This window comes from Schistocerca serialis, chromosome 1 (assembly GCF_023864345.2).
Source record: "Schistocerca serialis cubense isolate TAMUIC-IGC-003099 chromosome 1, iqSchSeri2.2, whole genome shotgun sequence".
Lineage (NCBI taxonomy): Eukaryota > Metazoa > Arthropoda > Insecta > Orthoptera > Acrididae > Schistocerca > Schistocerca serialis.
In genome coordinates this window covers 946,474,131-946,496,149 of record NC_064638.1, presented here as the reverse complement: position 1 = coordinate 946,496,149, position 22,019 = coordinate 946,474,131, and the positions used below count along the sequence as shown (strand labels likewise).

General features: G+C 40.2%; 1 protein-coding gene across 1 annotated transcript in view; it reads right to left on the bottom strand.

Moving 5' to 3' along the window:
- Positions 1–4,279: 4,279 nt before the first annotated feature.
- The window catches only part of LOC126412595 (venom serine protease-like), a 306,758-nt gene continuing 289,018 nt past the window's right edge, over positions 4,280–22,019 (bottom strand). The window contains exon 8 of the mRNA XM_050082261.1: positions 4,280–4,447. Within this exon, the coding sequence (XP_049938218.1) occupies positions 4,428–4,447 (20 nt within the window). The 3' untranslated portion in view covers positions 4,280–4,427. The remainder of the gene's footprint in view (positions 4,448–22,019) is intronic.

Here is a 22,019-nt window from a genome sequence, read left to right as displayed (position 1 = left end):
AGTGGACTAGGTCACTATGGCCACTGTTTCTGCTCTTCAAGTACCCTAAGGCATAAGTCAGTCCCTTGGTGGACACCAGAGATTGCAGAAGCTATCTGGGACCGCTGGCAAGCCCTACAACGACACCGGCATCATCCTTCCCTAGAGAATCTGGTTGCCTTTAAACAGCTGCGGGCCCGGGCTCGGTGGTTAATCCGGCGGAGCAAACAGGACTGCTGGGAACGATATGTTGCCACCATAGGTTCTCGCACCTCCCCATCTCAGGTGTGGTCGCAGGTTCGGCGCATTTTTGGCTTTCGCCCTCATGTGTCTGTCCCTTGCCTTTCTCTTCGGGGAACACTTTGTGTACTGACCCAATCACCATCGCCCAACATCTGGCAGAGTACTTCGCTCGTATTTCTGCAACAGCAGGCTACAGTGCAGAACAACCCTCCTACAGCTCTATAAGGCCTTAGTCCAGTCCTGTCTTGACTACGGGAGCATGGTGTACGACTTAGCAGCACCTTCAACGTTGCAGATCCTCAACCCGATTCTCCATTGTGGCATCGGACTGGCGACAGGTGCCTTCCGCACTAGTCCGGTGACTAGCCTTCTTGTAGAAGCTGGAATCCCTCCCCTACAATTCCGCCGGCAACAGTTGCTTGCGTCGTACACTGCCCGCGTCCATGCCTTGCCCGACCACCCAAATTGCAGGCTCATTTTTCCATCTTGTGCACTCCCCTCCCCATGATGGCAGCCTAGGTCGGGTCTCCCGATCACGGTCCGTGTTCGCCCCCTTCTCTTGTCACTTGAATCCTTTCTCCTTCTTCCATCCTTCCGGCCCTCTTCTTCTACCCCTCCTCGGTCCCTCCCTCACTTGCGGCTTTGCTTGTATTTGTCCTGTGACTCGAAGTCCTCCGTTCCACCTGCCAGTCCTCATCAACAATTCCTGGTTCTTCTTGCCTCGTTTCACGATGCAGATGTAGTCTACACCGATGGTTCTGTAGTTAATGGATGCACTGGGTTTGCTTTCATCCACGGCGACTACGTTGAGCAGCATTCCCTGCCTTGTGGGAGCAGTGTTTTCACTGCGGAACTGGTTGCTCTTTATCGTGAACTCGCTCACCTTTCCACCTGCCCTAGGGAGTCACTTGTCATATGCAGTGACTCCCTGAGTGGATTGCAAGCACTCAACCAGTGTTTTTCTCGGGACCCTTTGGTGCGTGGTATTCAAGATGCTGTTTTTGCTCTCGCTGAGTGAGGTCATTCAGCGACGTTTGTGTGGACCCCGGGCCACATGAGTATTCCAGGAAACGAATATGTTGATTGGTTGGCCAAGCAGGCCACCACTTCACCACCCCTGGAGCTAGGTCTCATGGAAAGTGACCTCTGGTCAGCCCTACATCGCAAGGTCTGCGATGTCTGGAGCTCTGAATGGTCTGTCTTGAACACGCCAAATAAGCTCCGCATGGTCAAGTCGTCTACGGCCGTATGGAACTCATCCTTGTGGGGCATGCATAGGGACTCAGTTGTTCTCTGCCATCTCCAAATTGGACATACACGGTTGACCCACAGCTGTCTCCTTCATCGTGAGAACCCGCCCAAGTGTCGCTGTGATGCAGGGCTGACAGTGGTCCATCATCTGATGGACTGCCCCCTTTTAGCCCCCATGCAGCAGTCGTTTAATTTGCCAGCTGCACTTCCTTTAATTCTAGGTGATGATGCCGCTATAGCTGACTCAGTTTTATGTTTTATCCGTACAGCTGGGTTTTATCGCTCGCTCTAGTGTGGCTACACCCACTCCTGCAACTTTTAATTGTGACGTGGATACCAAAATAGTGTCTTTTATGGTAACAAGTTGTGTTGGTACCTCTATCATCACTTTCCAGCTGGAGGTTCTTCATTTGTAGTTGAGTGGTTGACCTTTTACCTGATCCGTCCACCACTGTAGTCTGTTTTACTCTAGTCAACTATTTGCTCCGCTCTTTTTAAGTGTCCTCTATTTTGTGTTACTGCAGTGTTCGTTTTAGCTCTGTACCCCTTTGTGTTCCCTCCCTCTGGGTGCAGAGGTTACGCTTTTACTGTATAGGCCTTTTACAAGTATGTCTGTTTGGAACAGGGGACTGATGACCTCTATGTTTAGCCCCCATCAAACCCCAAAACCAACCAAGCAACCAACCACACAATGGCCCTCTGTCTCAAGTTATGCAAATGCATTACCATCCATCAATCACCCTACAGATTCATTGTCTTAGGTGCACTACATGGTGCCTTGGCAGTAGAGCCCTTGCTTGAAACAAGTGGCACATGAAGTGTCCCATTCACTGTTCCAGAATCTCTGCTACCACTACATACTGAGGTGGTAGTCTGAAGGCGACTGATCACAGCCAAAACCACATTCAACTGTTCACGAACAGCAGCCAGCTCCTCCCACATCTCCACACAGCAGGGACACATCCTACAAATCCTATCTTGACTGACTGAGGAGTAAACAGTAAAAACTGGCAGAAACTTAGATAAATAACTTGTTGCCCTCCTAACATGTAACCAAGGGATGTTGATATCTCAATGAACTATGTAGTGGGCTGTTCAGAAGAAATGACAACTGAGCTGCAGACGGCCTGAATTTACACTTATAGGTAACAAAAATGTGAGACTAAACTTCTTAAAGACCAAAACATGCAAGCAACTGAACAAATGTGTACCATCAAGAAAACACAGGAAAATGCAAATAGGTAACTTGATACCCTGGAGATGCCACAGGCGACAGCTGGCACAGATCTGAGCTACTAACTATGCTGATCAGACTGATCACTAGTCTCAAAACAAACAGCTGAGTACCTACTGCACTATTGACTAACTGAATATACAATTACAAAATGTGAGTTTACACTCTGAGCCTGTTGTTCTGCTAAGAACAATAACATTATTATAAACATATGTTTGCAATTCTGGCTGATACGTGCATTGCTGAACAAGAGGAGTTCTCTTATGGGGACAAGGAACTCACTGTAGTGGTATAGAAAGGCACACACTTCATTAGGATCTTTCTTACTTTGGCACTCCTTGTAACAATAAAATGCACCTCCATCTGTCTTCGTGTTGTGTACTTGAGCATACTAAAAAGTAATGAGCCTCATTTGTGTACTTGAGCATACTAAAAAGTAATGAACCTCACTTTTTTTTAAACTTCTAACTCTGGGCAGCTCATTGTAACATAATAAGTGGAGTAGTTAATCAAGAGTTTTCAATAAAAATCACCCATTGGTTCAGAATGATTCTAGGCCTGTCGCAAGTTTATTTCTAAAATGGGACAACTTCTGAAGTTGTCCCCTGTTAAGAGAAAATTGTAGATTTAAATCCAATCTCTACAAGAATCTAGGCAACGATGGCGTCCCATTTTAATTAAATTGATGTGTCTGTGTCTTAAGAAACTGAAACTGACAAAATATGCATTTTCAGTTTTTGAGGAGTTATCCCCTTTTAGTAATAAGTGATTGAATTTAGTAGTCAATGATTTGAATTTAATATCAAATGCACAGCTGCTGCTGTTGTCATGGATTTAACATTATCCAAACCACATTTATTCATTTCATGCCCAGTAATGCTCTAAACTGCCAACAAGGTACTTTGATCCAGCACTGCAAACAAACTATTATTAACTTTGGATAGTTAACAACATATGCAGTCAAATATTGAGCAAGCATTAGCAGATAAACATTTTGTCTTTAATATTACTGGAGAAACTGCAGATGGTTTTGAAGATATAACTTTTCTGCTAATGGTTTTTGTTCATTTCTGAAGAGACACTTTTGTGTCATTGTTTATAGAACACAATGAATACCTAAATAAGAAAACCTGTTAGCAACCTAAATATTAGTTTCAGCACAACAGTGTTTCACTAGGAACGGTCCTGTTGGAGGTAGCATGCCATAGTCTTTTTTACATCAAAAAGTGAAAACATAAATCAAACAAACAAACACACACACACACATACACACACACACACACACACACACACACACACACACACACACACACACACACACACACACACTGGATGAAGAATTTGCTTGAATCTGTTAGGTTCCCTTCAAGGTATTTTAAGAAACAATACCAAAAGTAGACAAATAAACACAAAAATGTAGTGTACTGTACTAATCTCTAAAGATAAAATGACACTATCTCCACAACAATGTCAGTGACTCACATTGAATACAGAATGGCATTTCATTTGGCACATCAACACAGTTTCCTTTTGGAGCTTCTCAAGTTTATAATCAACACAAAGTCAAATTAGTCACAATTTTTGCATGATATTTTTATTAATATTGATATAACAATGTAACAATGAACAACAGAGGTCGTGTGTTCCGAAGTTCACACAGCTGTCCAGTATTTGCTATCTGAATGTTCAGCAGCACCAACTTTCAGACATTCCAATTGCACTAAGCAATGCAGAATGTGTCTGTAACAAAGAAAACCCATACATTTGCATTAATAGTCAGTAAAATCTGCTATTGTTTTAAGCTTATCATATGTAATGATAAAGATAAATTAAATTTTCAGTACATATAATTTCTTTCATCATTTAAACCTGTCTATTATAAGTTGCTCTAGAAGTTACAAAAGAAGCCAACTGTGATATATTTCATCTCGTTTAAATGAAATTTGGTTTATTAAAGATATTACACTGATCTGGCAGAACATTATGATCACTGACCTACTATCAATATAAACCCATCCAGGCAATAGCGTCACCTGGTGAGGAATGACTGTTAGTCACACACACACACACACACACACAGAGTGCATGTAGTATCAGAGAGTGTGCTTTCTGTGTGTAGAATGGGGAAGGTACACAATCTGTATGAGTTTGACTGAAGGTAGATTGTGATGGCCCAGAGGCTCAGCATAAGCATTTCAGAAACTGGACAACTTGTCAGATGTTTGAGGAGTGCTCCGGTGAGTGTCTTCAACACGTGGCGAGACCTGGGTGAAACCACATCCAGATGTCGTGGAGTTGGCTGGCAATCTCTCATTACGTATAACAGATGTTGTAGGCTGGGGAGACTAGTAAAACAGAATAATCAGTAAACTGTGGCAAAACTAACATCCTGGTCAGAGGACAAGTGTGCCTGAGTGCACGGTGCACCAAACACTCCTAAAGATGGGCCTACACAGCCAATGACCCATGCATGTGTGAATGTTAACACTACAACATTGGCAACTATAACTGAAATGGGCATGTGACAATTGGCACTAGATGTTGGTGCATTGTCAGGGTGTTGCACAGTCTAATGAATTCCAATATGTTCTTCATCATGCCAACGAGAGGGCGTGAATCCATCATCTTCCAGGGGCACAGCTCCTTGACATTTGTACTGTGGGATGGGAACAAGCTGGTGCCATCTCTGTTATACCTTGGGAAACACTCAGTGGGCATCCATTGGTCCAGTGGATCATGTGCAAGGCACCATGACAGCCATGGTGTACCATAAACAGGTTGCAGACCATTTACTAAATCATGTTTCCCACTGCCAGTGGTATTTTGCAACAAGATAGTGCACCATGTCATGAATGTGATGGAATGGTCTGAGTAACACAGTGGTGAATTCCAGCTGATTTGCTGGCCCCCTGACTTGCCAGATCTGAACCCAATCTGTGGGTTGTGATTGAAGATGGCACATAGCATCAGAGAGAGCTCTTCACCCCCACCCCATCCCTGGAATTAGGTAACTTGTGTGTGCAGATAAGGTGTTGACTCCCTCCAGTGAGCTGCCAAGGCCTCATTACTTCCATGTCATGACATGCTGTCAATGTTATATGCCAAAGGTTGACATACCGGCTATTAGGTAGGCGGTCTAATGTTCTGGCTGATCACTGCATAAGAGCAGTTGTAAGAAACACACTGTTTGAGAAAACATTTTTGTATATGATTTGTATCCATGATAACTGAATGGGTTTAGTCTTAGCAAAAGAAATTATATTAAACCTACTATCAGTCTGAAAGCTACACTCGTATGAAAGAGACATAACAAGGGAATAAACAGTTCTCAATTTATCATTTCATTTCCTTGTCATTGAAAACTCATCATAGCAGTTCTAGGGTTTAACATCTGAGTGACTTGATGGATGACATCAAGGGAAGGATCAAGACTGCTGGCTCATTCAAAAACTTCCTACAGTAGAATCACTTGGCAAATATTGTTGAATCAGCATAGAAAGTGCAAATATATATACTCTTATTACTTCCAGTCTGCCTACTTCTATTTGGCAAGAATAAGTAACACAGAGAGGAGCCTAAGGTTGATAGTTTGTAAGAAAGTTTCATAAAATGATTTATGAAGAGCCCAACAAAGGAACAGGGGAAATCACATTTAGTAAATTATTAAGGAGAGGAAATTTAAACTTTCAAGATTACAAAAAATACTTAAAATGCTCCAGTCAAGTGTAACCAATACAATTATCAAGCCAAATTTAATGACTGTAGACGAAGTACCTTAGAAAAAATAACAATTGAAATTATATCATATAAAAGACAATACATGCAAAAGAAGAACATGGTAAGTCCATCACTTTCTAGATTCTTGATTTACCTTACAAAACACATATCATTACATGTTCAATGTGGGCATAAGAATTTAAGAATTCATCAGGTTGCTGCAGTTGATACTCAGGTAAGAAAAAAAAAATCTTCGGTTTGTAACAGGCTTTTCAAATCATAGTCCTATCTTGTATAATATATTGTTGAACATGAATGACTTTGTAAGGCCTTTAATTCACTCTTGTGGTTCCAAAATCCTTAATCCAGTCATTTGGTAACTCTGCAATAGTTTTCTGCTTTATTGAGCTAAAGTTTTTATCATGTTTCATTAAGAGTGTCCTTTTATTGGAAATATTATTTTGGAACTATCTATGGTTGATGTAGTGAAGATGTAAAAACATATGGACAATGTAGTGAAGATAAAGTTAGGTAAAGTACTAGTAGATAAAGTTAGTGAACTGCTTATAGATGTTGACTCTGAAATTATTGGTATATCTGAACACTTCTTAAATAAGGAGATAATTCAGAGGCTTCCTTTACCAGGATACAGGTTGGCTGGCAGCTTTTCTAGGCGCTCTTTGCGGTGTGGGGGAGTAGCCATGTATGTGAAAAACGGTATCCCATTTGAGTCAATTGATGTTTCAAAGTACTGCACTGAAAAGGTGTTTGAATGTTGTGCAGGTGTGGCTAAATTTAGTGGAGCTAAACTTCTTACTGTTGTTATTTATAGATCCCCAGACTCCGATTTCATAACATTTTTGCTAAAGCTAGAGGAGGTTCTTGGTTCACTTTATAGGAAATACAAAAAGTTAGTTATATGTGGTGATTTCAATATAAATTGTATAAGTGATTGTGCAAGGAAGAGGATGCTGGTAGACCTCCTTAATTCATATAATCTTATGCAAACCGTATTTTTTCCAACGAGAGTGCAAGGGAACAGTAGAACAACCATAGACAATATTTTTGTTCATTCGTCATTACTAGAAGGGCATTCTGTTAGCAAAATGGTGAATGGCCTTTCAGATCATGATGCACAAATTTTAAGTCTAAAAGATTTTTGTGCTGCAACACATGTTAAATATAGTTACCAACTTTTTAGGAAAGCTGATCCAGTTGCTGTAGAGACTTTTGTAAACCTTATCAAGGAACAAGAGTGGCAAGATGTTTATAGTGCTGATACAGTAGACAATAAATATAATGCTTTCCTCAAGACTTTTCTCGTGCTCTTTGAAAGTTGCTTTCCGTTAGAACGTTCAAAACAGGGTACTAGCACAAACAGACAGCCTCAGTGGCTGAATAAAGGTAAATAATATCTTGTAGAACAAAGTGGCAATTATATCAAAACGTTAGAAACAGTCAAAATCTAAATGCAGCAGCCCATTATAAACAGTATTGTAAGGTGCTTAAAAAAGTTATTAGGAAGGCAAAAAGTATGTGGTATGCAGATAGAATAGCTAAGTCTCAGGATAAAATTAAAACCATATGGTCAGTCGTAAAGGAAGTGGCTGGTCTGCAGAGACAGGTCGAGGAAATCAGTGCGTAGAGGGAATGTTACTGATAAGTCACATATATGTACAGTATCTAATAATCACTTTCTGAATATAGCAGGTGAACTAAATAGAAACCCAGTCCCAACAGGGAATCATATAGCGCTCGTAGAAAACAGTGTTCCGAGACTGTTATCTGAAATGCTCCTCCATGATACTGACAAGAGGAAGATTGAGTTAATAATTAAATCACTAAAGACCAAGAACTCTCATGGATATGACGGGGTATCTAGCAGAATACTGAAGTATTGTTACATGTATGTTAGCCCAGTACTTAGCCATATCTGTAACTTTTCCTTTCGGAGTGGTCGGTTTCCTGACTGATTAAAGTACTCGGTAGTGAAGCCACTTTATAAAAAGGGAGACAGGGATAATGTTGATAATTATAGACCTATTTCTATGCCATCGGTGTTTGCTAAAGTTATCGAGAGGGTTGTATATACAAGGTTACTGCAGCATTTAAATTCACATAATTTGCTGTCAAATGTACAGTTTGGTTTTAGAAATGGCTTAACAACTGAAAATGCTATAGTCTCTTTTCTCTGTGAGGTTTTGGATGGATTAAATAAAAGGTTGCGAACGTTAGGTGTTTTCTTTGATTTAACGAAGGCCTTTGACTGTGTTGACCACAAAATGTTACTGCAGAAGTTGGAACATTATGGAGTAAGGGGAGTAGCTTACAATTGGTTTGCCTCTTACTTTAAGGACAGAAAGCAGAAGGTAATTCTCCGCAATATTGAGAGTGGTAATGATGTTCAGTCCCAATGGGGCACTGTTAAATGGGGCGTTCCACAAGGATCGGTGCTGGGGCCACTGCTGTTTCTTATTTATATAAATGATATGCCTTCTAGTATTACAGGTGATTCAAAAATATTTCTGTTTGCTGATGACACCAGCTTGGTAGTGAAGGATCTTGTGTGTAATATTGAAACATTGTCAAATAATGTAGTTCATGAAATAAGTTCGTGGCTTGTGGAAAATAATTTGATGCTAAACCACAGTAAGACTCAGTTTTTACAGTTTCTAACTTACAATTCAACAAGAACTGGTATTTTAATCAGACAGAATGGGCATGTTATAAGCGAGACGGAACAGTTCAAGTTCCTAGGCGTATGGATAGATAGTAAGCTGTTGTGGAAAGCCCATGTTCAGGATCTTGTTCAGAAACTAAATGCCGCTTTATTTACCATTAGAACAGTATCTGGAATAAGTGACATTTCAACACGAAAAGTAGTCTACTTCGCATATTTTCATACGCTTATGCCATATGGTATTATTTTTTGGGGTAATTCTTCTGATTCAAAAAGGGTATTTTTGGCTCAAAAACGGGCTGTTCGAGCTATGTGTGGTGTAAGTTCGAAAACCTCTTGTTGACCCCTATTCAATAGTCTGGGAATTTTGACATTGCCCTCACAGTATATATTTTCTTTAATGTCGTTTGTTGTTAGCAATATTAGCTTATTCCCAAGAGTTAGCAGCTTTCACTCAGTTAATACTAGGCAGAAATCAAATCTGCATGTGGAATGCACTTCCTTGACTCTTGTGCAGAAAGGAGTGCAGTATTCTGCTGCATCCATTTTCAATAAGCTACCACAAGAAATCTAAAATCTTATCAGTAGCCCAAATGCTTTTAAGTCTAAACTGAAGAGTTTCCTAATGGCTCACTCCTTCTATTCTGTCGAGGAGCTCCTGGAAGAGCTAAAAAATTAAGCAAATTCCAGTGTTACATTCTTGATTTTCTTTATTTAAACTAACGTCGTGTCACCTGAATATGTTTCTTATATTTCATTTTATCTGTTTCTACAGTCATGTTATAATTTCATGTATTGACTCGTTCCATGACCATGGAGACTTCTCCTTAATGTGGTCCCACGGAACAGTAAATAAATAAATAAATAAATAAATATAAACACACTGCACAGTTGTTATTCTGTCCTGAGCACAAATCACAGAATATTACAAGAACCCTTATTTTTTAATCATGGATTTCAGTCACATAATTGTACAAAAAACTAACGAATTCATTCTCTCATTTACTCCCTACATCCTAAGTGTAAGTATAAAATATTGCATCACTCTTGGACATTTGATGAAGTTTGTAGTTGTAAAACCACAGTTGACACTTGTAATAAGCATCATTACTGATGATACTTCGCAAGAGTAGGCTACTTTTTTTTCCTTTTTTTAAATAGTCCATGTATACTGCTTCATTTTCCTCCATCTTTTGACTTCTTTGATTTGCTGTACACTTACAATGAAATTTAACAACCTTGGCATATGAACCTGGTCTTCCACGCTAAATACTTTGATTTGATTTGTAATTTCTAACTTTTCTTTTTCAGAGATATTTCAAAGCATTACATTCAAACCTTTTAATTCTGCTTGAACTTTCTCACATGTTGAGCCAGTATCAGTACACAGGTCCCAATCATAAGTTGAATTTTCTGTTAAATATTTTCCAGTATGTCTAGGTTTGCCATATCTACAAAGTATATTCAAAAACTTCTGCAGAGTCGTCTCTAACTTTTTTATTTTTTGCAGGAGGAGAATGACATTTTTTGTGAACATACTTGGAACATTTAGCTATAAGTTAGTATATAAAAGTATTTTCTTTTATTTACAGGTGAGCCATAATTCAACATAAAGTAGATGTCAGGTTGCGATAATGGTCGGTGATGGAGTTCAAGACCAACGATGACTCTGCCACAGTGATTCACAGGAAGTTGCTCCCTTTTTACGGGCAGAACACAGTGGATTGTAGCAGTATTCAGCAGTGGTTGTAGAGGTTTAAAGAAGGTGATTGATCTCTACTGGACAATCCAAGATGCGGTAGACTGTTGACGGCAGTGAGTGATGTGAATAAGGAGACCATTGATCAAATCATCCAAAATCACAGATGTGTGATGACATGACAGCTTGCTGAGATGCCTCATTTGTCTGTGAGTAGTGTGGTATCACTGGTACAGTCACTATGGTACAGAAAAATCTGTGCACATTGGGTGCCTAGATTATTGACAAGAGAAATGAAAACGATGGGGAAGAATGAGTGCAAGGGCCTCATGAAGACCTTTACTGAAGAGTGGAAACAGTGTTTTGACAGCGTCATTACTCAGGATGAAAGATGGTTGTTTTTGTCTGAAGCCTGAGAGCAAAATCCAGTTGATAGGGTAGTGTCATCTGGGTTTCCCTCGGAAGAAGAAACGAAGACTTTCACGAACAGCAGTCTAAAAGGTGATGACCTCCTTCTTCTGGGATCAGTGTGGTGTCATTTTCATTGACTTTTTGGAACCTGGCTCCACAATTAATTGGGACCATTACTGTTTGTCATTGGACAAGCTGCAATGTGTCATCAAGACCCACAGACCACAGCTTCAGGGGCAGCTCATCAGACAACACCATGACAATGCCAAACCTCATACAGCCCTTATGACACAGGAGAAAACAGGAAAATGGGTTGGAAAATTGTTCTTCATCCTCCCTACAGTCTGGACTTGGCGCCATCTGATTTTTACATCTTTGGTCGTCTGAAGGCCCACCTGTGCGGTAAAACATTTGATAGTGAGAAAGACCGTATTTCCTGTGTCAAGAATGGTGTAAAAGTCAATCCCCAGAATTTTACCAAAGTGCATTTACATCATGGAAAGAATGTTGGGCCAGATGCATCACAGCTGATGGAGACTACATTGAGTAGACTCAATGTATAGCTAAATGTTCCAAGTAAGTTCACAAAAAATTTCATTCTCCTCCTGCAAAAAATAAAAAAAATTATAGCTGACTGTTCAAAACTTTTTGAACACCCTTTATAGTTGGGACATCATCAAGACACTGAGATGGGAGTGTAGGAATGACATAAAATTTTTTATAAATACAATTCCTTTTTATTTAGAACACAATTTCATGGAACTTGTTGCAGCAGGAGCAGTTGGTACACCATAATTTTCAGAAGATTTCACCTTTTTCAGCAAGTCTCTTTTCCTTTTACATATTTATAAAACTCTGTGCAAGTCAGCTTGTAGTTAAACTGGCAGTGTAAAATTGATTCCACAGTCCTTGATTTATTTTATCAACCCACTAGGCTGACATCAGCAAAATACTATTTCCACAGTGATGTCTGTGAGACAATGTTGCATGTTGCATATCCTGTATCAACAATGCAAACACCTTCTAGATCTAGCACCATCATTTGAGAAAATACCAGTGCCATGCGGAAGAATCAGGCAGTCCCCATTTGAATAGCAAATCTGATAAGACGATTCTTTGTAAATGTCGCACATGAACAATGAGTGCATGTTAGTAATTGTCTGTGAGGTGACCTTGTCAACATAAACTTGTTGACATAATTAAAGCTAACTGAGGCTGCTTTTACATGTTGCACTAACAGAAGGCACTACTTCAGTACTTGAGCCAAACTTGTAACAGTATTTTGCAAAATTGGGACAAAATTGGTTCTTGTTGGAATGTTGGGACAAGAAGGTCCATAACAGTGATGATCCCATTGTATCAGGATGGATGGTAACCCTAGGTATATCCCATATGCAACAGAAAGTTTGAGTTTTTTTATGTAACTCATGTCATTTTTTCATTGATAGGTGTTCTGGAAGGTAAATTATCCCTGTTTTCTTGTGTCATAGTGGATCTTTCTTCCTTTAAATTCAACTGTGTGGTTTAAAATGGTGCCTCCTTCTCTTAGGATAGTTTGCAAGGCCTATGTGCATGCATGCCTCTTTTGCCTTTGGGCGTTGTTCCAGTACCCTTTGTACTTGCCTATATACTCTGCAATCTGTGATTTGTTATTTGATGTAAAGCAATGAAGGCCCTTTGGCAATAGGAATTTTACTCATTGTATCATTTTACTTGATTCTTACAGTGGCCGGCCGTTGTGGCCGAGCGGTTCTAGACGCTTCAGTCTGGAACCGCGCGACTGCTACGGTTGCAGGTTCGAATCCTGCCTCGGGCATGGATGTGTGTGATCTCCGTAGGTTAGTTAGGTTTAAGTAGTTCTAAGTTGTAGGGGACTGATGACCTCAGATGTTAAGTCCCATAGTGCTCAGAGCCATTTGAACCATTTGATTCTTACAGTGTGTTAGAGAAAGCAATCTCTGGCATTGGAATCATGATGCCAAGGCCTTCTACAAGCAAATAATGTCATATATATTAAGCTGGTTAAATAGGAAGAGTGATTATTTCAGTTATTTTACAAATTAATGTTGTTGATAAGGTGTTCTTTTCATGGTGTTTTTACTTTTTTGAAATACTCAAGCAGTGAGCATTTTCAGTATCTACCTAACTTTTGAGACATTGTCCTAATGTCCCTACAAATATTATTCATTCTGCTCTAAAGTTTTCTCTTTTTAACCGACTGGTTAACAGATGGTTACTCTTGGTCTCGTAATGACCCTCACATTTTGAAAATCCTAAGACGACTACAACTACTATTACACTTTTACTGTAAGGAAACAACACAGAGTAAGAAACTAAATTGATCATCTTTGTAATCGCCACCCAACTGACCTAACAGGTGTAATGTGAACACTGGAAGCTAACCTTGGACTTGCCCCATTCCTTCTGTGAAAAGACTTTTAACTACCTGATATTACCAATGACTAGCCATCATAATGTGCCACAAACTCATTTCCTAATTGTATCTACATGCCCCATTTTTTCTGTGGGTTCCTCATATATTATTGTCATTCTAGTCTTAAGAAGACTGGTTTGATGCATTTCTCCATGCTACTCTATCCTGTTCAAAACTCTTCATCTCAGAATAATTATTGTGACCTACATCCTTCTGAATCTGCTTACTGTATTCATCTCTTGGTCTCCCTCTATGATTTTTAGTCCCCCCCCCCCCCCCCTCACTTTCCTCCAATACTAAATTGGTGATTCCTTGATATCTCAGAATGTATCCTATCAGGCAATCCCTTCTTTTAATCAAGATGTGCCAATAATTACTTGTCTCCCCAATTCTATTTAGTACCTTCTCATTAGTTACATGGGATCACCACTTCAGCATTCTTCTGTGGTAGCACATTTCAAAAGATTATATTATCATTGAAACTGTTTATTGTCCATGTTTCTCTTTCGTAAATGGCTACAACCCAGACAAATACCTTCAGAAAAGACTTCCTAATGCTTAATTTTATATTTGATGTTAACAAATTTCTCTCCTTCAGAAACACTTTTCTTGCCAATGCCAATCTACATTTTACATCCTCTGCACTTCATCCATCATCAGCTATTTTGCTGCCCAAATAACGGAATTCATCTACTGCTTTAACTGATCTTCCAAGTCCTTTGCTGTTTCTGGCAGGATTACAGTGTCATTAGCAAACCTCAAAGTTTTAAAGGTTTTATTTCTTCCCTGAACTTCAATTTCTACTCCAAATTTTTCTTTGGTTTCTTTTACTACTTACTTATAGCGGATATTTAATAACCTTGGGGATAGGCTACAACCCGGTCTCACTCCTTTCTCAACCACTGCTCCCTTTCAGGTGCCACACGGATCTTATAATTGCCATGCGGTTTCTGTACAAGATGTAAATAGCCTTTTGTTCCCTGTTTTTTGCCCCTGCTACCTCCAGAATTTCGAAAAAGAGTATTCCAGTCAACATAGCTTTCTGTAAGTCTACAGATGCTATAAATATATGTTTGCCTCTTCTTAATCTATCTTCTAAGATAAGTTATGGGTCAGTATTGCCGTGCTTGTTCCTACATTTCTCCAGAGTCCAAACTGATCTTCCCTGAAGTTGGCTTCTACCAATTTTTACATTCTTCTGTAAAGAATTTGTGTTAGTATTTTGCAACCATGATTAATTAAACTGATAGTTTGATAATTTTCACACCTGTCAGCAACTAATTTGTTTGGACTTGGAATTATTACATCCTTCATGAAGTCTGAGGATATTTTGCCAGTCTCATACATCTTGCACACCATATGGAAAAGTTTTGTCACGGCTGGCTCTCCAAAGGATATCAGTAGTTCTGGCAGAATGTCATGTAGTAGTAGTAGTAGTAGTACTCTTGGTGCCTTTTTTTGACTTAGATCTTTCAGTGCTCTTCCAAATTCTTCTCTCAGTGCCATACCTCCCATGTCACCTTCTTCTATGTCCTCTTCCATTTCTGTAATGTTGCCTTCAAGTTCATCCCCCTTGTATAGAACCTTTATATACTCCTTCTACCTTTCTGCTTTCCCTTCTTTGCTTAGTACTGGTTTTTCTACTGATCTCTTGATATTCACACAGCTGCTTCTCTTTCCTCCAAAGGCCTCTTTAATTTTCCTATAGATGAAATATGCTTCTAAATCCTTACATTTGTCCTCTAGTCATTCCTCCTGCTTAGCCATTTTGCACCTCCCATCAGTCTCATTTTTTAGACATTTGTGTTCCCTTTTGCCTGCTTCATCACTGCATTTTTATACAATGTGTACAGCTTTGCTTCCGCCATTTTTTCCCCAACATTTGAGGGTTTAATGAAACAAATTGGTTAAAATGTATCATTCAAAGTATTTTCCATTGCTGGCCGCTACTTTATCCCATCTTTTGGCAGTGTAGGAATCCTGTGTTGAAAAAATTGTTCATCTTTTGAAGCACTCCAAGAATCAATCCAATTTGTGTCTTCTTCATGAGATCGGAAGTGTTGGTCAGCCAGGTCATGTGCCATTGATCTAAACAGATGATAGTCAGAGGGAGCAATGTCTGGAGAACACGGCAGGTGGGGTAGGACTTCCCATGTTAATGTTTCCAAGTACGATTTGACCTCTTTTGCAATGCGGGGTCAAGTGTTGTTGTGTTGCAAAATCAGTTTATCGTGCCTCTCACTGTATTGTGGCCATTTGTCTTTTAATGCTATGCTCAGACGCATTAATTGCGTTTGATAACGAGAACCTGTGATTGTTTCACTTGGTTTTAACACCTCACAGTACAAAATGCCGAGTTGGTCTCACCAAATGCAGAGCATGAGCCATGAATACTCGGTTTGGCTGTCAATGTAGAAGCATGCCCAGGATATCCCCATGATTTTTTGCATTTAGGGTTATTGTAATGAACCCATTTTTCATCCCCAGTCACAATGCAATATAGAAAACCCTTCCATTTTTGCCTCTGAAGCAACTGTTCACAAACACACAAACACTGTTCAACATCTCTTGGTTTCAGCTCACACAGGACTCAAGTACCTTCTTTCTGAATCATGCCTATAGCCTTGAGACATTTTGAAATGGCTTATTGTGTCATTCACACTAATCATGATAATTCTTCTTGAGTTTGACGCGAGTCTTCACTCAGTAATGTCTCCAATTCTGCATCTTCGAAAATATTCTCTCTTTCACCACTATTCTCTCTATCACCATTCTTGAAGCGTTGAAACCACTCACGACATGTTCTTTCACTAACAGCATCCTTAGCAAATGTACTTGAGAGCTTTCGATGAGACTCAGCCGCTGTTTTCTTCATATTGAAACAAAACAGTAACACCTACTGCAAATGATGAGAATTAGGCTCGTAAACTGACATTTTCAATCAAGAACAACTTTATGTTGCAGACACAAATCGACTAATGTTTGAATGAGGTTATGTTGACTGAGATCCAAGCTAACTGCCTGACGTCTGCGATCTGTTTCTTTCGACCACTACTTACCGTTGTCGCCACCTATCGGCAAATGGCGGAAGCAAACTTGTACACCTTGTATTTTCTCTTTTCATTCATTAAATTTAATATCTGTATCTCCTGTGTTATCTGAGGGTAACTACCAGGCCTTGTCTTTCTACCTATCTGCCTTCACTATTTCATCACTTAAAGCTACCCATTCTTCTTCTACTGCATTCCTTTCCCCTGTTCTTGCCAACTGTTGCCCAATACTCTCTCTGAAACTTGCTAAAGCATCTGGTTCTTTCAACTTAACCAAGTCTCATCTCCTTAATTTCCTACTTTTTTTTTTGCAATTTCTTATGTTTTAATCTAGAGTTCATAACCAATAAATTGTGGTCCAAGTCCACATCTGCACTGGAAATTTCTTACAATTTAAAATCAGGTGCACTGGCAGAGGGTGGCGAGCAAAGAAGGTGGGAGATGAGAAGGGTAGGAGATGATAGGACAGAGTGGGGTGGAATCTGTTGAGGCCAGGATAATTATGGTGGTGGAGGGGAGGATCCAAATGTGTTGTAAGGATAACTCCCAACTGTGAAGTTCAGAAAAGCTGGTGGTGGAGGGGAGGATCCAAATGGCCTGAGTAGTGAAGCAGCCATTCAAATCTTCAGTTGCATGTTGTGCCACAAAGTGGTCTACTTTGCTCTTGGCCACAGTTTGGGTGTGGCCATTCATCCTGGTGGAACAAGATTGGTTAGTCATACCAATACAGAAAGCTGTGCAATGATTGCAGCAGAGCTGGTAAATGACATGGCTGCTTTCAGAGGTGACTCAGCCCCTGATGGGATAGGATAAATCTAAACAGGATTGCAATAGTAACTGCTGGGTGCATGGATTGGGCAAGTCACACATCTGGGTCTCTCGTGGGGATATGATCTTTGTGGCAAGGGGTTGGGATTGGGAGTGGCATAGGGACAGACTAGGATGTTGTGGAGGTTAGAGAAGGTGATGGAACACCACTTTAGAAGGGGTGGAAAGTACCTCTGGTAGAATGTCCCCCATTTCAGGGCATGATCATAAATAATCAACGCCCTGATGAAGGATGTGGTTCAGTTGTTACAGTCTGAGGTGGTTCTGGGTGACGAGGAGGGCACTCTTTTGTGGCTGGTGCTTGCGGGTTTGGGAAGATTGGGGGTGTGAGGGGAAATGGCCTGGGAGATCTATTTATAGACTAGGTCTGAAGGATAGTGCTTGTCTGTGAAGGATTTGATGAGACCCTCAGCATAGTGATCAAGGGAGCAGATACACTGTCACCAGGTGGCTAGGCTCTATGGGAGGGATCTTCTGGTGTGAAAGAGATGCCAGTTGTTGAAATACATGTACTGTTGGCGGTTGGCAGGTTTAAAGTGGACAGTGATGTGGATGGAGCCATCAGAGAAGAGGTCAACGTCTAGGAAGGCGGCACACTGGGTTGAGGAGGACCAGGTGAAGCAGATGGGAGAGAAGGTGTTGAGGTTGTGAAGGAACGAAGATAGGGTGTCTTGGCCCTGAGTCCAGATCATGAAGATATCATCAATGAATATGAACCAGGTTTGGCGTTTTGGGAGGCTAGGAAGGTCTCCTCTAGATGGCCCATAAGCAGGTTGGCATAGGAGGGAGCCATGAGGGTGCCCATGGCTGTGGCGCGAATTTGTATGTATACCTTTCCTTCAAAAGAATAGTTGTCAGTTAGGATACAGTCAGTAAAGTATATGAGGAGAATGAGGTAGTGGGTTTGGAGTCTGAAGGACGTTGGGCAAGGTGGTGTTCAGTAGTGGTAAGACCATGGGAATGAGGGATGTTGGTGTACAGGGAGATGGTGTCAACAATGATAACCAGGAATCCAAGAGGTAAAAGGGTGAGGATGGTGGAGAGGCAGTGAAGGAACTCAATGGTATTTTTGATGTTGGAGGCTAGATAACAGGCAGTTGGTTGAAGGTGTTGGCCAATGAGGGCTGAAGTTCTTTCAGTGTGGGCTCAATAGCCAGCCACAATAGGGCATTCAGGCCTGTTGAGTTTATGGATTTTGGGGATCATGTAGAAGGTGGGTGTGCGGGGTGTCATGTGGGTGAGGAGTGAAATGAATTTTGGGGAGAGATTGTAGAAAGGGCCTAAAGCTTTAGGCAGGGGAGGTTTTGTTGGATGTCTGGTATCACTCTGGCAGAGTTTATAGGTGGAGGAGTCAGACAATTGACAGACACCTTCTGCTAGGTAGTCACTGTGATTCATAACATCAGTTGTGGAATGTTTGTATGCAGATAGGATGATTAGGTCTGGATTTGTTTTGAGGTTGTGAATGGCTATTCTTTTTTCTACTGAAGGGTTGGTGTTCTGAGGAAGAGACCATGGGGAAGGATAGGGAAGTTAAGGTGGAGATAAGGAATTCCTGGAAGGTGACCAGATGGTGGTCAGATGGAGGGGGGATCACAGTTGGATGGTGGTATGAATGTGAAGAGGCAGGATTCAGTGAGGTAATTTGGTTGGTTTTGGTTGGAGGGATTGCTGGAAAAGAAGTGCTTTCACTGCAGGGATCGGGAGAAGGAGAGTAGGTCTTTGACAAGTCCAGCTTTTGGGTGTAGAGCTAAGGGTTATCCTCTGACAGCTATAATTTTATTTATTCCTACTGATCCCACTTCATCCCTCATCCTGACATACTTTAGCATTTTATTTTCCACACCTATCCATGCCACATGACCTTGTGATCTTCGCCCCCCCCCCCCTTTTTCCCTTATTGCAACACACACTTCTATACCTCATCATTCCTTTTCTACCATGTATCTGCACATTTTTAACAAAAAATGTGTGCATATTTTTATGTATTTGTCCATATTTTACATATCTGTGTGAGTTTCTGCATGTATTTATGCATTTTTATGAGTATTTTCTCTCATTCATGACCTCTCACAACCATCAACACCTATCTTGGCCATTTCTGCATCACTCCTGTTGCCTTTACTCCCTTACTGACACAATGGGCCCCTGCTCCACCTTTCTGTACCAGTTGAGAAATGTATCCCATTCTCGTATTTCTCAACTGCTGCCTAAACCATGGATCCCCGTCCCCCCCAAATGGTCTAACTGTAAAGATTCCTTTCTCTGGATCACAATGCTCCTTTGTACGAATGTGAAAGCCAGAACTGATTGTTTACTTTGTCCATTAGTATCAAGAATAACTTGTGCAATGCACAGAAATTTTCTCAAAATTAAAATAATTTGTTTATTATCAATTAATATATGGGAGTATCCAGCTGTTTTAATACATATTAAAGCATTTGTGTTGTTGCCTTGATAAGTCTCACTTGAAATCTAAACACAGTAGACAAATGGTGATCCAGGGAAGGGTTTCTATATAATGATCACAAAATATTGAGAACTAATACATTGGGACTTTTGTTTGAACATTTTGACATGATACAGCATTACTGGCTGTATACTCACGAGTATGGAAGGTATACAGTCATGCAAAGACTGCCTTGGACACAAGAATCCAGCTGTGCCAACCTGATGCAAGTATAGTAACGACTGTGGCTGTGTGTATGTGTGAAGAAAAGGAAAGTTATAACATATTCTAATCTTCAGTGCTGTGTGTACAAAGACTAACATGGGGCATCTATTTCACATAAAACCATTTTGGTTGCTAGCCCATTCAGAGACTTGATTATCCAATGGTTAATAGCATGTTTAGGTAAAGAGACATAAATTATGTTTAAGGTAATTTGTGTATATGTTTGGTAATGATAGTATCCATGCTGATTCAATCACCATTCACAATATTATTACATCAGTTTTTTCATAGTTAGATATCTTAAAAAATTGGTATTATTTGACATTATCTGAATGGTGAGGCATGGTGCTACTTCATATACCACTTAATAGGTGAGTGACATATGAAGTTCGGGTATGTGGTATTACAAGCAGCTGATTAGGCTGTTGCAGGACAGACTGAATCTGACAGGTCAGCAGTGAATCGGTATGGATGTTTGTTGGGGTTGCCAGCTGTCAGACAGCTATGACAGGTGAACACAGCAGAAGTAAAGGTGGCTAACAAGCAACAAGGCCCAGCAGCCATTGGGGTTTGTCCAGGCAGGAAGAAGGGTGTGTTTCAGTGATACAGTTCTGGGACAAGCTAATATGGAGGGACCTGTGAAAATGGCTCTGAGTACTATGGGACTTAACTTCTAGGGTCATCAGTCCCCTAGAACTTAGAACTACTTAAACCTAACTAACCTAAGGACATCACACACATCCATGCCCGAGGCAGGATTCGAACCTGCGACCATAGCAGTCGCGCGGTTCCAGACTGAAACGCCTAGAACTGCTCAGCCACACTGCCCAGCGAGGGACCTATGACTAGAAATGTTTTCACTAATGTCATTTTAATAAAAATACATTAAAACTCATTGTAAGCATGCTAGAGAAAAACCAATGACAGTTTTGGAACTGTGGCAGTGGAATGAGCTCATGTCTGAAGCTTTAATAGTTAAAAATTTATTGACATTATTATCATCATTGTTTACAGTAAATTGTAACGGCTGAATCCATCATGAAAGCCACACTCGTGATACATCAGATGAAGGAGGATAAGGCCCACAATATAATGAACAGTTCATTTTTGTAATTAAACAACTTTAAAAAATGTTATGAACAATTTAATTTATTTAGATAAGTAGTGCCATAACTATGAACTCCTTCACAGAGACACAAATGATCTTATCAGCAATAGTTTCTTTCCTTAATATTCCAATAACTTTCGATGTGTATTGAATTGCAGTTGTGATTTATAAAATGGGCCAAGTTAGTGATTTGACTAGAGCGCCGAATGTGGGAATTTGAGTGTTTGATATTTGTTTAAAATTGTTAAATAATGTATAAATGAGTTTGTTAAGAGATTGTAAAATGACTGCAAAGATTTTCATGTGTTTTAGCATAAGTAATAATATGAAATTTTTATGCAAATTATGAATGGTTGTCAGGATGAAAGTATCTGCACTGAATCGAGGAGTGGTCATGTGAACAAACCTTTAAATAAGTATATGGGGCAGTCCAGCAATGCTATGGACCACCGTCCATAGCATTTTGCCGTGAAATATTTTCATGCCTGGGAGTTGTATGCTGTGATTTGGTGTATGATGCTGGATATAATGCTATGTATGCACAATGTAATACCAAAATTGGCACTAGTGATATAGTGTTCAGTAAGTCATTTGTTTGTGTCCACCATTCACATATGTTGCACTTCTTTAAAAAATAATTACAAGGGATTCATATAAAACTTAAAATCAATCTGCTTTGGTCAATGTTATTATCCTTTGGAATTTTGACCA